Genomic DNA, 18458 nt, shown 5'->3' with positions numbered 1-18458 from the left:
ATAATTTTGTTGTTAGGAGAACGGAATACTACTTTTACAAAAATTATTTGTTGTTCACAGTACAGAAGTGAAAATTTATCGTCATACTAGCTATAGATATCTATCAAACGTGGTACATATTTAAAAAAGTTAGACGAGTTATAACAAAAAATAAGTAAACATTGAATTACAGAAATGCATTAAAAATTGTGTCATCAGGTCAAATTAACACGAAGGTACGATTTGAGAGTACTTGCAATTACTGAAAGCTAGTTAAAAGCCAAAAACAATAATAATAAAATAATCATGCATCAGGGACAAGAATTAATCAAAACACATCCTAGGGATTTAGTCCTTTAACGCCATGGACAGTCAAGAAAGACATGATTTGTGCAATTGTTTATCTATTCGCTGGTCCGTCGGTCGGTCGTTATTTTGTCTGTCCGTCAGGTCGTCCGTTCGTTCGTCCGTATCAGCCGAAAATCTATATTTACTGTACAACATGTACATAAAACTATCAAGGTGTGATAGCATTGCTAATGAGACAATTATGCACCAGAGTTTAGTGTAGTAAATGTAAGCAGTTAAAGGCCAATGAACGACCTTCATCACAAAAAGTGAAAATGTCTCATGACACTTTTTTTAGCAAAGAAACCGGTTACAGAGGAGATCTTTAAAAAAAAATCACGATGAACAATGGACGAAAAGGAAATGATAAGAAAATTTTACACAAAAAACTTCGTCGGCTGACCCATTAAAAAATGAATAAAAATAAACCTACAAGTACTTTGCTGTATGTGGTAAAACAGGTGTCACAACTGTTTGGGAGAATTTCGAAATTATAAGATTAAAAACAATAACTTTCATTGAAGTAAGGATGAAAGACCCTCTCTAATCATAAAATAGAATACAAGAATGATAAATGCGACATTGTGCAAATTTCAGAGAATTTAATCAATATAACAGTGTTACACACAGTTATATGCAAATCAATACTTATATTACAGCCCTTGAGAAATAGCATAGCATAGTACTAATTCGAATGCCATCATCCAATCGAATTTGAAATAAATGACACCACCCAGATATGACTGTTTTTTCTTGGTTTACTTTTAGATATTGTACATTTTTTTGGATGAAAACACAATTTTACGATACAAGTTATGATTTTTTGCTTTCGCATTTCAAACTTTCCATTTCTATGTAGCAACATTCGAGCAGCGATTGTATATGCTGTATATATCTTCAAGATGATACAATGTACATGTACTAGAGCTTTTGTAACCTTTTATCATCAATTACTCATTTTGAAGATTGTATCCTTAATACGATCATTCTATGTACCGTAATTCAGTACTTGTATTCATAATTTGCATCAATCTATGAAATCCGCATCTCCCGATGATTTATTGGTATAACATTACAAATGTTTTTATTAAATATGTTTGCTTATTACATTATACCAACTAGTTACAATATGTATTCAAAGTAAGTGGTTAATACAATGTATGGCGTTAAGATATTTCAGTTCATTTCAATTAATCATGACTTCAAACAGATAAAGCTTATTAGTACACAGACAGTTGGGGAATGGGTCCCCTTTTTGTGTTTATTTAAAAAAAATCTATCAAAGCATTTAAAATTTGTAATTTCTAGTTGGTTGAGTGATTGAACATACAAACCATCTACCAGAAAAAACAACAAAAAAAACCCAAAAAAAACCCCGAAAAGGTATGTATTTTTGGAGTTGATAGATTATCTTATTTATTGGAAAATTTGAAAAAAACGGGGAGGATCTATTCCCAATGCGACTGTATATTAGTACATGACATTAGCAACACAATATATTACATAACCTGCGATAAATCTTCAGAAAAGCATGCATTATATATGAATATTAAGGCATTTTCCAACCATTTTTTTTTACAAATATTATTCATTGACAAATAATTAGCTCTTAAATGTGCAACCATTATATTATTACTGTTTTAAATCAACTTTTAAATTTATCATAACAACTAATCTTTTGTCCGTCTTCTTAAATGCTGAACAGAAAGAATATATTATTTATCAAACTGAATATGAATATGACGCTAAATATTATCAAATAAAAAGTTCATAATGAAATATGAACAAGATACTTAAAATATTAAATGTAATTACGTGGGTCTTTTTGTCTTGATCAATTGACGAATTTGAAACTTATAGACAACTGGATTTCCTGTGAATATAAATTGTTTTAAGTATCTTGATTAACAGAGGAAAAGTTTCAGATTGACTTTTAATATAGATATATACATTAATTCGGCATTAATAGTGTACCAATTGTAGTGCGAAAGACACTTCTTTAACATGTTTATGGAAAATCATTCTTAAGGTATGTTCGAAAAAAAGTTTAAAGTCAAAATGATAAAATACTTTAGAGTACGTCAACAGCAGGTCTAGATAAAAACAGAATATGATCAAATATATCTGCAACCTCAGTTTTCAAACAATTCCATAATTCATAAAATGAAAAATTACAGTTAAATCATGCCAGTACCAAAGCGTTATATTTTAGGCAATGACAATCAAATAAAACACAATAACACAATGGTATCAAATTAATTCATGGATCAGTTACACTTCTTATCAAAGCATGTGTCCAGAAAACATGGAGTAATCGGCACCGTAAACCGATCCGGAATCTCGTGGATGTTGAAGATATATCGTGTCACCTTTCTGTAGTTCCAGTATTACTTGGAGTGTTCCAGCAACGCCATGTGTCTTTGCACAATGACCCCGAGCTATAAAATGTCCATTCTTCATTAAGTTTATTTCAAGCCACATGTCACCATTTGAAATGAAATTTGCAGAGAACTCATATACACCCGTCTTTGGTGCTCTAAAAATTCCCGTGTTGACGTCATAACCACTTCCAATATTGGTTACTACGTTTGAAAATTTTAGCACGTCTTTTCTTCCAAGGTTTTGAGTTGCCTTTAATGTTGCAAAGAAAGCTGGCTTCATTTCTGAAAGTGAAAAAGACACAATGTTGCATATCATAGTTCTACATGTGTGAGTATTTTGATAGTCCTTCTAGTAATTAGTGATACATTAACCAGCCATTATTAAACTCGATCACTATCAAAAGCTCTTACATTTACTATACATACTTCTCGTGTATTCATTTATAATGAATCGATTAGGTAATATCCTAATTATTGATATTACAATTAGTGCCTCCTATTTTCGTTGTCATCATAGTAAACTTTTAATCAGAGTGTTTTATTTCTTAAATCTTTAACTTTCCCCTTTTTCGTTTATTTCTACGTTTTTTTGTGAAAATGAAAGAAGAGAGTTGAATTTATCTTTTGTATGCTTTATTTTTACTGTTTAGTGGCTTGGCCCGGTGCAACATGGTAATGTTTACAGTTTTCGAAATATATTTTGTCTTGTCTATACAATAAAGTATGTGTTTTGGCAAAATCATTCAACTGGATCGATTAGTGTCATGTTTCTAAATTTCAAGTAGATTCTGTCACTTATACTAAAAATTACAAAATTACCCCAAAAAATGCAGAAATCGTTAACAGGATATATGAATTTGAGACAAAACATTATAGAAAACAAATAAAGGAAACTAATTTGGGTCTGTACAGTAACCTTCTAACTGGTAGAATCTACCTTAGGCCAAAAATGTTGCTCCTATAGATTTAATGTAAAAAAAAAGATCCCCAACTACCTACTTTGTTTTTTTCAGCATGTGATAGAAAACACACATACATTTTTGTTTGGCCTTATCAAAATCAATGAAACCACGTGCAAAGAAGAAATAAGGACATGAAACGTTTTAATGCTAAGACTTTCAAACATGCAATAAAATTCAGAATAGAAATGGTGAATGTGTCAAGGAGACAATAACCCGACCACAGAGCAGAAAACCGCCGAAGACCACCAATGAGTTTTCAATACAGCGAGACAATCCCGCATTGTCTACCTTTCATTCAGTTAATAATCAAACTCACCGAAAATACAATGCTCACAGTTGTGTACGCATGACACGCGATTCGTCTACAATAGACTGACACCAAAATATATTAAAAAAAATAACTTGCTTAAGTACAAAGTTGAAAAGAATTGAGGACCAAACATTCAGCAGATTATGTCAAATTAAGATAATATAATCTCTCTCCTGGGAAGAAAAACACATTCAAAGTTTTATAAACCGCGGGTTGTGGTACCATTCGAAACGAATTCGATCCATTTGTTACAAATAAACTTGTTATAAATACATGTTCTAGACCCAACTTCAAAAATGTTGGCCGAATACAGGTGAGGGAACATATTGCTTTAATAAAATATTTTAAGTTTTAAAATAAATACGTTTTACACTGTTGTTGACTTTATCATGTTTATACGGAAGTCTCAAGCAGATAAAAACACTCCTTGTGTTAACTTTTTGAAAGCTATTATAACAACCGATTAGCGAAAGCATCGTCTAACAAAATATTCGATCCATGACTGTTTATCATATAAAAAAAATCCTATGGGGCTCTGAAAAAAAAACCCGCACGCCTTAATCATAATAAAACTAAGTAAGAAACTTAGTTTATGCCACAAAATCATTGTATATCAATAAATGGGAAACGCATTAAGATAAGTTATGGTTAGGTGTAAGGACTGTAATTTCTTATACAAAAGAAAATACACACACCAGGAACATTCTTCCATTACAGAACAAATGCTTTAAGTTACATACGTTTTCGTTCAATAACCTCCTCTATTATTCGTTTAATATCGTCCGTGATGTTTAAAGTCACATTTTGTCTTACTTCGTCAACATAAAGTTTAACATCTTCCTCAATCTTTAGTGATTTGAAAACATCTTCAAGTTTCGTTTTAACTAGATTCGCCATTTTTGTTTCTAAAGCTGTGTTGACATACTCTTTGACGTGTTCATCAGCTTTTGACAGGTCGATCATCGCTACAAGAGGTGCGTTTTGATTATCAAGCAATGGCGCTGTCATTTTGTTGTTACATGCTTTTGTTAGACATGAACCGTCGTCTCCTCATACAACAGAAATGACAAATCCAGCTAGATTGAAAAGTAAAATGGCGTTCATTTTCTCGTTTAAAATTTTGCTACGTGCTGTTAGTTCTAAATCCAAGTGCAAAGTGATTATAAATAATATCATATTTTCCTGAAGTGGTCGGAAATACATACATCCGAAATGTGATACGAGGTAATGTAAACACACTTCTTATGTGTAAATACTTTTTAATAATTCATATTTTACGAAAGAAATCACATCCTGATACTGAGAACCGTGTTGTGACATCACCAAATCGACCATGGTGGGAAAGATATCAACCTGTCAGTTATAAATTAGTCACAAGAAGTGGTAACGAGGCTCAGTTCACTGAGATGGTACAGAGATGTAATAAAGCTAATGTGAGGTTTGAAAATTATCAAGCTAATTGTAACTGTGATCTTCTGTCATTCATACGCTCTTATTAAGTATCATTAGTAAGCCGAAAGAGCTTGTCGTTTGCAATTACACATTTATTTTATAATGAATGAGACAGAAACCGTCAAACAGAAATCGAAGGCAACATACGGTATCATTTGGTAACTATATGATCTATGAAACCTTCAGATTTTCTCCCATCGATAGTGTATAACCTTTAAAAAAAATTATGAATCACTGACCAATTGATAACATGAATGGATATGTTATTTTAGCTACAGGTCGTACACTAGTTACAAGCTTTCATGTCGTAATAAAAAGCTAGTTGATCTCTGAAGTATTTCTCAAAAGAATGGTTTGACTGGCAGTACACCATAATATCCATACGTATTATTAAAGAAATGCATATACATGCGGAAGTAGCATGCATCTATTTGTTTTTTGCCTTTTGCGTTTTTATTTCTTCTATGTTGAGGAATATCAAACGAAATCAAATATATTGCGTTCTTAATGGGCAAACTATTACGAAATCAATATGTTTAAATTTCCTCTAGGATTTACGTGGATGCTGTAATAAACCATATGACAGGAGCCGGTGGGCAGGGAACAGGAACAGGCGGATCCCACTGGGATGGTGGCGCCCTGAGTTACCCAGGCGTTCCGTTTTCATCGTGGGATTTCAACGGAAACAATGAATGCCATTCTGGAGATATGAATATCCATAACTATGGAAACAAAGATGAAGTACGAAACTGTCGTCTGGTGTCCTTGACAGACTTAAAACTAGGAAAAGAGTTCGTACGAAGCAAGATCGCAGAATATATGAATCACCTTATCTCCATAGGTGTTGCTGGTTTCCGAGTGGATGCTCCTAAACACATGTGGCCCGGTGATCTACAAAATATATATGGAAAGCTTCATGGTTTAAATTCACAGTATTTTCCTGGTTCCCCGAGACCTTTTGTCTTCCAAGAGGTAATTGATATTGGCGGTGAAGCTATCAGCGCATCGGAATACACAGGATGTGCACGTGTTACGAATTTCATCTTTGGAATTAAACTTGCGCAAGTGTTCAGAAGACAGAATGCGGCAAAATATTTACGGACCTGGGGAGAGGCATGGAGTATGCCAAAAACAACTGACGTGGTCGTATTCATTGACAACCATGACAACCAGAGAGGACATGGCGGGAGAGGTGGGTATATCTAAAATTTGTATTTATTATTCGTTAGGAACTGAATGCTTATTATTTGAATCATATGAACATTTTGCACATGTTATGAATTTGGATGACACATATATCATGTATATTGTATGAATGTGTTTTAGGCCTTGTTTGAAATAGAGTAGCGAACATTTTTAAGTATTAATAAAATTGTTCGTTCCTTTTTGTCAAACATAGGTTTCCAATATGGGATTTTCTCATTGCTAAAGTCGTAATGTGACTTGTAATTGTTCATATGGTTGTCTATAGATTGGTATGAATAGTCGTCGGATTCAATGGCAATTATACCACGTCTCCTTAGATGATATTTTTATATATTGTATAATATATATTGAATTTTGACAGTTTGAAGGAATTTGAATATGTCAAAAAATCAATTAGTTCAAATTCGATATCACGTATGAAATTGTAAGCATACAGGCAAGTTAACTTCGTTTTTGATAGACCAGACATACATTTGTTGTTTTAAGACTGCTACAGACCTATTACACGTATTAACAAGACTAATTCTGATCCAGACCATATTTTTGAAACAATAAGCTTTTTCAAAGACTGTTATACATTATTAGTATATAAATAAAGAAACTAAAAAAGCCAAAACAAATTGAAGGGACCGTATGCTTGTTTTCGACATATAAGCCATTGATTATTTGGCGGGAAATTATATTCTCTAGACTGTTCATACATTTAACACAGGCACCCTTTTTCTTAAAAAATAACAAGGATTTCATAGCATTTTCAAAAATGGCTTTTTAAACTAATTGTATATGTAATAAAATTATGAAAAGAAAAATAGGGGTCAGTGAAGAGATTTTTGTAATGGCACTACCTAAAATTTAATAATATGGTGGGTTTTTTTCAGGAGGTGTACTGACACACAGCGACCCGAAAAGATATAAAATGGCAACTGCCTTCATGTTGGCACATCCTTATGGTTTCACAAGAGTGATGAGTAGTTTCAGTTTTGGCAGGTGATTTTTATTATCCATTTCTATGTTCCATTATTCATTCTCTATAAGTAAATTAAAAGGGGAGGGTTGTGTACTTAAATCCCTAGGCTAGGCTTGGCCACATTTTCATTAAATTGTAAATTGATGATGATTAGACTATCCATTCTAATTAATATTGCATTTGATAAAATTAAGGACGTTAAACTATAAGTCAGTGACTTATATCCCGCCCCCGATAAAAAAATAATAGAAAAATCACAGGACATGTCCAAATATCATTTGAGCTTTGGTGTCGAGAAAAAAAAGAAGCTTAAAAAAAAGTCAAAAGTAAATTTGTTCTCAGAACTTTATAACTGAACGGAAAATAAAAGTTACAACAACTATGTGTAATTTATCTTGTATAATATTCTATCGAGAAGATAGTCCTTATTTCAGTTACACAATTTTCTAAATCTTTGGTAAGTTTAAATCAACCATTTGTTTTTGCTTTATGTTTTTCGGTCTGTGTGGCCGTTCGTTAGTTCGTTCATTCGTCCGTTCGTCCGTCCGCCTGTCCCGCCTCAGGTTAAAGTTTTTGATCAAGGTAGTTTTTGATGAGGTTGAAGTTCAATCAACTTGGAACTTAGTACATATGTTCCCTATGATATGATATTTCTTATTTGTATGCCAAATTAGAGTTTTTACCCGAATTTAATGGTCCACCGAAAATGGAAAATTATAGTCCCCGCTTCAGGATAAAGTTGTTGGTCAAGGTATTTTTTTATGAAGTAACTTGAAACTTAGTACACATGTTCCCTATTATATGATCTTCCTTATGTTAATGGCAAATTAGAGTTTATATCCAAAGCTCACGGTCCACTGAATATAGAAAATGATAGTGCGAGTGGGGCATCCGAGTACTATGGACACATTCTTGTTGTTTTCTAAAATAAATTCTAGTCTTACACAGATTATTCATTTTTGTCTCACGCATAAAAAACATGTTACTTTGCAATATAAGACTCATCACTTACTAGAGAATTCTCGATATCTGACTTTACTAACGTCATACATAAAGTATACGTAAGAAATCACAATTAAGACTATATTTGAGATTGAATTGTCTCCCTTATTCCGAATTGCATTCAGCCATAAGTTTATCTTCATATTTTTCCATAATCTAATTAGGATATTTGAATTAAGACAACATTAGTGGAAAACGTTATTTTCAGTTAGGGAATCATGAATACATTGGCCAATTAAACAATCTTTTGTTGGTTGATACTGTACGTGTAAGTCTTTTTTGTTTGATAGAAACAAACCGATCAAAAAACAGATACAGCCCAATGCCATTAATCGGCTGAATTCTGCTTTTATGGTCTGGTGTTGTCTTTTTGAAATGTTTTCGTCTTTCATTTTTTTTATACTTCGTCATCCCGGGCTTTTATATCTCAGATCGTTAATCTATGTCATAGCTTAGACTATTTCTTACGAGTTATTTATTGTGAATTGTTGCAACTGTCTTTTTAAAGTGATTTTACCGACTGCTGTTGCATCGCTTTCTAAACTTAGGAGATAATTTTGAGTCGGTAAACATGTTTGTCCACCGCCATAATTTATGCCCGGTCATATGCTACTCAGTGCTTGACTAAGTTGCTGCTTATACTATTTGTGTTTGGTTTGCACATGTTTGCTTTTTCGTTTTAATTCCCTTTCCAAAAAAGAGATTTCGTCAGTGCACAATTAGTCGATCTGTAAGCTAACATGCACGTCTTAAACTTGAAAAAGCATTTTGATTTTTTTAGTATTTAGTGATTCTGGTAACTTAAAATTATTGACCATTATTTCGCAAGAAAAATATTCGTAATTAATGGAAGCAAAGGAAGGTATAAAGAGCTGATATCCAGTTTAGGATTCAATAACTAGAGACACTGCTATACATCTGTTATACTTTGTTTTAAATGTCAAGGGTTAATAATTAAGTCAAAGCATATTATTATTACAATATTATAATTGAAATAAAAAATCTCAAAATACAAATATCATCTCACTTTGTTGACGATATCCACGATATTCACACCAAAATAGGTTGTATCTCTAATTTAAAGTTGTGTTTGACGTAAAGTTGTGTTTGGCGTATAGTTATCATAACTAGTATTTTGAAGGTTGTTGTTTATCCCCGTCAGATAGACCTTATAGTCAAGTCAGAATCACCATGTGTGAAATTATACAAAAATCTAAAAATGAATATTTATAGTTGATACAAAACTTCACGCCAACATATACATGTGTCGTATATCTTATATCAAGATAGTTCTTGTTTGTTTATTGTCGTCAGTACATAATTAAGGCAATCTGAAATTGAGCCCTGGATCTGGACTAAAACTCAATAATGAAGGTCATACGGTAACCAATAGTTGCTTAAAATCAACATTACTCCCCCTTGTAGTTAGCTATCTGATTGTTTATATTGTTAGATATCGACCATTCATCTTTTGTGGTTAAACAAAGGATTTTTTTAAAGTTTTATTCTTTATGCTTCATCAAATTGTCTGTACGAAATAGAATGCCCCTCTGCACAGAATTTTTAAACAAATAAAAGATTGTGCGTTCCTTCTATGATGTCAAAATTAGAAAGAAAATTAAAGGAACATCTGAGTGCCAATCTCCTGGTTATATTGTACCAAACATCTCTTTAAACAAGTATCTACAGTAAGGTTGAACACATAAGTAACGAAGTTTTTTTTTGGGGAAAAACTTCTTGCAAACACGTTTATGAAATATCGAATGAAACAAGTGTGGACACAGGCTCGTGGATTGTATCCAGCATATTAAGAATAACACGGTCAAACTCATAAGACCCAAACAAATTCGAACTTGATCTGGATTAAATCATGGACATTTGCCAGCCAGACAATACCACCAGAAAGACAGATATACAGACAGATAAAACCATCAGACCGACAAGACCATCAGAGAGACAGACCGACCTAAAAAAAACACCACCAGACAGACACACAAACAAGACCACCAAAGAGACACAGACGGACAGACAGACAGACAAGACAGACAGACAGACAGACACACCAGATAAACAGACAGACGGACAACAACACCAGATAAACTGACATATAGACAAGATCACCAGACAGACAGACATACAAGACCACCAGACAGACAAGACAGCCAGACTAGACCACCAATTAGACAGACAGACAGACAGACATGACCAGACAGACAGACAGACAGACAGACAGACAGACAGACAGACAGACAGACAGACAGACAGACAAGACCACCCGATAGACAGACAAACAAATATAATAGAGTCTCCTACAGCTCCACTTCACAGGTCAGGAACTTGTATAACCAGTGAACACTAGATGAGTAATGATCTATATCAATCAATAAAATGTTTTTTTTAGATAATTAAGCACAAGTCCCACACAAATCAATTTAGTTTAATTAACCCAAGTTAAACTTAAGGATGTTTGCTACTCTATTTAAAAAAAAACAAGCTTTTTAAAAGACTGTTGTAATTGATAGTATACAATTAAAGAAACTATAAAAGCAGAAAAAAATGGAGGGTCCGTGTGTATGTTTTCGAGATATAAGTCGTTAAAAATTTGGCGGGAAACAATTTTCTCTAGACTTTTCATTCATTAAACATTGACCACTATCTATTTAAAACAACTATGAAAAAATAACACGGATTTTATAAGATTTTGAAAAATAGCTTATTTAAATATATGTTATGAATAAAAAAGGGGGTTAATGGGCAAAAAAATTCAAGGCACATTGAAGGATAAAACCAGAGGATTCTGAAAATCTGACAAAATGTCTAAAAACTGAGTATTAACCCTCCTTAATCAGCCTATATTTGTGTCTTGGCTAAACGTCATATATAAATATGTAACATAACGTTGCTATGAAATAAAGAGAAAAGCAAATATATTTTTGGGTTCCCAAAAGGTACATGATATACTGTGGAGACCGAATATCTACAGATAAGCCTTTTTCAAATGATTTTTACATTTCGTTACATTTTGTGTCTGTACCCAAGTCTAGAGCCTGTAATTCAGTGGTTGTCGTTTGGTGCCGTGTTACATATTTGTTTTTCGTTCATTTTTTTGTACATTAATTAGGATTTTAATATTTTATTGTTAATCCTTAAAAAAATTAGTCTATCACAATTATTGGTCTCTTCAAAACTGAGTCGATCTAGACCTTTACATTTTGTGTAGAAAATGCATATTACTATATTGCAGATAAAAGGCCTAGACTACAATTCATTGACGGTTCATGTAATTGTTGTCGTAACTTTTATAGCTACGACTGGATTACGTACTTTACAAATAAGAATTAATTGGAAATTAGTGATACGAAGCAAAAATGTAATTTGTTTTTTAACAACAATTTCCTATAAGAAATAGTTTTCTGTGATATATGACTTTTTGTTTTATTTATATCCCCCTTTTGACGCTTTTATACCTCCTTGTTGACACCATGTAAACGGATTTAACCTATGAGATTAAAACATTTGTTTCATCAAAGAGCTTAACACATTTGTTTCATCAAAGAGCTTAAAACATTTGTTTCATCAGTAGATTTTTTTAGATAAGGTTGTACAAGTTCCGGTTAGATGAAATTTATAAAAAAAAAGGCAGGACAGAAATTTTGATTTAAAAAATACAGGACATGAGTTTCGATTGAAAAAAGGCAGAATGAGCAACTGGGCAAAAAAAACCAGGACCAAATAAAATAAAAATGCAGGACAGAAATTACAACTTTAAAAAAATGCAGGACACAATTCTTTTTATCGTAGCCCCCCCCCCCCCCCCCCCCTTTAAATTCAAATGGTAGCTTCCTGAAATATCAGATGTTTGACATTAAGTGATGTGAATATACCCCTTACATTGTGATGCGGCAACTGGTCTACCATGATAGGAATACTAACCGCATCATTTAATTTCAAAAGGTTTTTCGAGAAATCATGCATTGAATTTGCGCTTCAGAATTGTGCAACATTTCGCGAAACTAAATTGAATATGTAGGAAAAAAAGACTTCATCTTATCTGTGAGAAGATGTATTTAAACTTCAATGTTGGATTACGTTATACAGCCGATGTTAGTTTCTTGTTGACACCATGTAAACGGATTTAACCTATGGAGTGCCGATTGGGAGTCCCAACATCTTTCCGCCTTTTTGGTTCTAAACTTCTCGGATGGGTAAATTTGTATAGAAATAGTTCTAGGTGTTTTTTTGTTTTTTTTTATCTTGGGTTACAATGCAAAATCACTGCAAGTTCCAGCTCAGGCCAACTCTTCACTAGAAGATGGAGTAAATTAAAATAGTTCCGGAACAGAATCGATCAATGTTGGGCGTTATAACGTTGCAACTACGAGACAGGGCTTTACGGGTCGGGGTGCTTTCTATAAGGTCTGCGTTCTCAAATTCATATATGGACTGGACTAGGATGTAACATTGTCTCATTGGCACTCACACCACATCTTTTTATCTATATTGATAGGTTAAAATTCTAATTTGGGTGCTTTCTGTGACGTTTTCAAGTTGTATTATTAAATATCGGCCTAGTGTAGTAGTGTTCATTTCGTGACACTTTAAAGTATTGCCGCTGCTGCTGTTGCTTCATGTTGAGTCATATACAAGGTGTTTCCATGTAATGCTTTTACTTCCTCTACAGCTCTTGTGCTAACTACCTTCTTGTGTGTGTTTTGCTGCTGCCGTATTCGAGGATAGAGAGTTGTTGTTGCTGCTGCTTAAAATACTCATATTAAGATTTTTTTTTAAAACTGTTTTCAATGCTCCTACACCTTTTGTCGTTCTCATTTCACTTCCTACGTAGTCATGCTACTGCTGTTGCTTGAGGGAAGAACGAACAGAGGGGATTTTTCTTTAAATTCATAAACATATAAATAAAGAAAAAAAATCATGCAATGAGTTTGAATGTGATTTCCTTTATTTGATTCTTAAAAGCAGCAAATTAACAGCAACATCATAACTATCCAACGCAACAGCAGAATACAATGAGCATAAGAGCAAGCTACAAAGGGCCCCAAAATGACCATTGTATCACAATTCAAACAGGAAAACCGACGGTCTAATCTATTTACCAAAACGAGAAACATTTATCAAACATACCAACAAACGACAAGCACTGTTCCTGAATTAAATTCCTGACTTAGGAATATATGCAGCGGATTTGAACGTTTTAACATAGGCCAACCTTCACCCTAAACCTGATACAGCAGTATATTAACATTACAAACAGAAAAGACGCACTATAAAATATTAATTGAAAACGGCTTTACTCAGACTATAAAATAAATGAATGTAATATAAAATCGTGTGTACCAGTGTATGACTGAAATTTCCTCAAATTTACTTTACATATGTTGTAATGGCTCTTGCTCTTTCTGCATGAAACAGAATAAACTTTCAAAGAGGAAAAAAAAATTGCAGCCATCAGCTACATTTCCTTTTATCTGTTTTGACTCCTAATAATTTTAAAATCTTGATTTATTTCCTTGCATAAATTTCAAAGTTTGTTCGATTTCCTGTAATATGCGCTGCAACGCATTTAAAAAAATGGAATTGATGACTAGGGACTCTACAAAGATCTTCTAGTAATCTAAATAAGTGTCCATCGGTTGCTAAATAACATTGCGCATTAACATAACAACTGTAAAGATACAAATGTCGTCTTCACCGAAAACTTTAACAAATTAATTTGGAAAAAAGGTATCAAATATGACAACTTAAATTAAAAGATACTGATATATTTCATTTTATCTATAAAAATCGTATTTTTTAGCTTACTGTCAAAAAAAAATTTGAATCTGTAAAAACAATCACGGACTTACCACATTACGTATGCAAAGTCAGTGATTAATACCATGTACGTTTTCACCTGTTTAACGGTCTAAAAATGATTTTGGGAAAAGAAAGACAATCCAAATTAATAATTTTCACTTTCATATGTATAATGTATGTTGAAATGACGCTTGGAAGGTATAAATAACATGAAGTTGACGCTTCATACGTACAAATACCATTGTTAAGTAACATTTAACGTATAAAGTAGATACTTATGTCGCTTGTGTTGTTTTCTCTATTTAACCATTATGTAGCCCACAAAATAGTATTCATCAACTTTTTTTAAAAGATTCAGTTAATATATTACGTCAATATAAAGCAACTGTACATGTTATATTTTATCGGGTCTTGGGTACTCATACTTCTTAATTTCAAACACGATGTTTTAGGAAGAACAACTGAAATCGCCACTTCATAAATGTTCAGATCACCATCACGAATTGGTTGACTGATACGATATGTTATTGTCTTGACTCACTAGTGGCAAGTTTTGCGGACGTTGGTCTTTAGAATCTAGATTAGCCCTCATATCTCTATTTTTAATTAGCTGTTGGTGTCCTATTCCTAATTCGGATATTTTGAATGAGTTTGGATTTTAGTGCAGGTGATGCATAAACAGCAGTTAACGCTTACCCTGACGACGCACCCGTTCTCGGTCATTTTATAGTTCGTGCGATATTTTTAGTTTTTGTTCGTTACCATTATATTTTGTCTATTCTTAGTCCATTTACCATGTTTACGTGATTCGAAACATATGCAAAGAATTTAATTTTGAGAAAACAAATAATGCGAGTTCTACGTTAATGTGATCATCAAAATGTTTACACTTTTGATTGTTTATGCTTCTTCTGATATATTTTACAATTTGAAGTATTAAAAACTCCATGCCATGTGTTTTTTGGAATTTTTGATAAAATTCATAGTCAAATGAGACAAACAATAAAATGTTCAAATATATTATATAGTTCCGACGAAGGACCTCCTCATAACGGAGATATGTCTACAAAGAATGTTAACTGGGGATCGATATCAGACTTAAGCTGTGGCAATGGTTGGGTATGTTATGTTTACATTTTAATTAGATAATAAAACTATGGCTACAAACTCGTAAGAAATAACAGATTTTTAATTGAAATAAGAAGAACTATGGTGTTTATATTGAAGAGACAAAATATCCAATTAATAGCTTTTATAATCATACAGATCGATTGATGAATTGACTTGCATTATCCAAATGCGTTACAAAAGACGTTTGAATAATTGTATAAGAATGAGTCGGAGTGTATACTATATTTTTTTCTAAATCCACCCCAATGAATTCATAGGAGCACAAATTACAATCTGATCATGCATTGTGGATCATTATGGGTTAATCTTTCGAACCTGGAACACATGTTTTCTTTAATATTTATTTCCACTTTGAATCGAATATATGCACAAATATACATGATAAACTAGAAGTACACATTTGTGCCATAATGTTCAAAAACTAGTTAGATTAAGACGCAATCAATTTGATTTACGACTGCTATTCCGACTGATCATTCATCTTTATGAGGGCATGGCATTATTTCTACTAGCAAAAGATATGTTTTCACTTTAATACAAAACGAATTGCTTTTTTACACAAACATACAGGAACAGGTTTGTTTGTAACTCGTTAATAAATGAAAACAAACTGTTGTTTTTGTTTTCCTCGCTTCTGAAATGTTTTTTTAAAGACATCTGCTCAACTAATTTATAGAAAATAAAGGCGCCCCAATTGAAGATGAATTGGTGGTTACTTACTGGCCAACATAAACACTAAAAGAAAACTTTAAAAGTTTGAAAAACATTTGTTTATTTAAATAAGAAGGACGCAGTTGTCATTAAACAGTTGCCCTCAAACCATAAAACCATCGCTTATTTTACAGGTGTGCGAGCATAGATGGCGTGAAATCTATAACATGGTGGCATTCAGAAATGTTGTAATGGGAACCAATATGCAACATTGGTGGGATAATGGTAACTACCAAATAGCGTTTTCCAGAGGAAATAAAGGATTCATTGCGATAAATGTAGAAACGTCTGATTTGAATAGAAATTTACAAACTGGACTCCCACAAGGCACTTACTGTGATGTTATATCCGGAAGTTATGATGGTAGCAAATGCACTGGTACAGAAGTGCATGTAAATGGAGATGGAACCGCTCATTTCAATATCAGGAGTAGTTCAGATGATCCCATGGTGGCAATACATATAGGTATGAATTTGTAAACAAATAAGTATTTGTTCTATCATGTAAAGAAAAAAGGAAAAGAGGGGCGGAAGATACCAATGGGATTTTTAAACAAACTATTAAAAGACAATTTGAAAACATCATGTAAACAAATCCCCCAAAACGACAAAAACAACCTAAAAACTAAAGGCAAAACAAACCTTACTAAAAACCGCTTATGATCTCTAGTGTTCCGGAAATGGTAAGCAAGTCATATTAATCTATTTCATTCCTTTGCATAATTTAGATAAACATAATCTTTAACTATTTATTTAAAGATAAAATAATACCTCTTATGCAGTACATTCATTTTAATAGGCAAGGACACAGCTGAATAAGATCCAAATTTCTAAATAATTTTCAAATTCGATTTTTTTTTTCAGGTGCGAAGAAAGGAAGTCAGAGAAAAGTAACAACATAAACAATCACTTATTTCTAATCATAACACTGATAAATTGTTACCAAAAAGATATGACATTAAATAATCGGTATCTTTAAATAAATGTAAAAGTCTCAAATAGTTATTGTACTTCGACAATTTTTTAGAAACCTTATATGAATGTTATAGATAAACTCATCATAGATACCAGAATTTAAATTTTGTACGTCTCGTCTACAATAGACTCATCACTGAAGCTCGAATAAAAAAAAGTTAAAACGGTCAAATAAAGACCAAGGCGAAATGCTTTTTTTCGAACTTTGATCGAAAGACCTTTTACAAATGACATTTATTCAATGTTATTCGATGTTACGCATTTTAAGGGAATGACAACGTTTGTGTCATCTGTTGCGCAAAGTTGTTGATCCAACGTTATTTCGTATTCTGTGAGACTCTACATTTTAGCACCTGTACTTCGACAATTTTTATGAAAACTTTGTATGAATGATATAGATAAACTCATCATTGATACCAGAATTTAAATTGTGTACGTCACGTCTACAATAGACTCATCAGTGACACTTGAATAAAAAACGTTAAAACGGTCAAATAAAAAGAAAGTTGAACAATATCGAGGACCCACAATCCCTGAAATGTTCACTTTGTTTTGCCTATTTGTAAAGCTTGGTTGCAGAAATAAAAGATGTTGATTCTATTGTCATTTTTGAGAAATCACCTGTGAGTTGCTTCTATAAAAAATGATGCCAGCGGCAATCTAAATTTTGTTTGACCAATGTCAAAAAAAATTCTAAAATTGCATCGCAGATTGTTCGGAAACAGTAAAGGACTGCTGATTGGAAGATTTGATATACTAGTAGTCGAGCATTGCATATTGTCCGCATTTATGGACTCTATGAACTTACCTTGGAGTTTGGTGCTTTTGTTAAGACTTTTTTTTACTAGGAAAGACGTATGTTCTTATTAACAATTTTCAAAACTCTTCTGTTTTGCAACTAAAAGTTGAAATGTTTTTGGTAGTTTGAGGACAGAGAAGGCAATACAAACAGCAACTTTTGTCATAATTGAATTTCTTTGGATAAATAAGGTGAATTTGTCTGGCTAGCGATTAGGTTTATTCTAGTTTGATCATATTCCATTTCTATAAACCGCTTTTGTCTTTTGGTAGCATGTTGTACTTGTTGACGATGTACGATAGTTTTGAATAAGAAGATGTGGTATGAGTGCCGTTGAGACAACTCTCAATCCAAGGCAAAATGAATAAAAAGTTAACAATTTAGGTCAAAGTACGGACATTAACGTGGAGTCTTAGCTCGCACTA

At 32.8% G+C, this 18458-nt stretch overlaps 2 protein-coding genes across 2 annotated transcripts; one reads left to right on the top strand and one right to left on the bottom strand.

Moving 5' to 3' along the window:
* Window positions 1-1067: 1067 nt before the first annotated feature.
* Window positions 1068-5232, bottom strand: LOC134691033 (complement C1q-like protein 4). Its single transcript, XM_063551221.1, has 2 exons — window positions 4721-5232; window positions 1068-2990 (listed from the first exon to the last, which is right to left on the bottom strand). Exons 1-2 carry the CDS (start codon window positions 4986-4988, stop codon window positions 2611-2613), a joined length of 648 nt encoding a protein of 215 aa, XP_063407291.1. The 5' UTR covers window positions 4989-5232; the 3' UTR covers window positions 1068-2610.
* Window positions 5209-17258, top strand: LOC134691034 (alpha-amylase-like). Its single transcript, XM_063551222.1, has 6 exons — window positions 5209-5418; window positions 5984-6624; window positions 7517-7625; window positions 15447-15537; window positions 16395-16725; window positions 17124-17258. The coding sequence occupies exons 1-6, from the start codon at window positions 5225-5227 to the stop codon at window positions 17159-17161; spliced, it is 1404 nt and encodes a 467-aa protein (XP_063407292.1). The 5' UTR covers window positions 5209-5224; the 3' UTR covers window positions 17162-17258.
* The last annotated feature ends 1200 nt before the right edge of the window (window positions 17259-18458 follow it).

Source organism: Mytilus trossulus, chromosome 11 (genome assembly GCF_036588685.1).
Source record: "Mytilus trossulus isolate FHL-02 chromosome 11, PNRI_Mtr1.1.1.hap1, whole genome shotgun sequence".
Lineage (NCBI taxonomy): Eukaryota > Metazoa > Mollusca > Bivalvia > Mytilida > Mytilidae > Mytilus > Mytilus trossulus.
The sequence above is the reverse complement of the archived record's forward strand: the minus strand, read 5'-3'. Positions and strand labels throughout refer to the sequence as shown.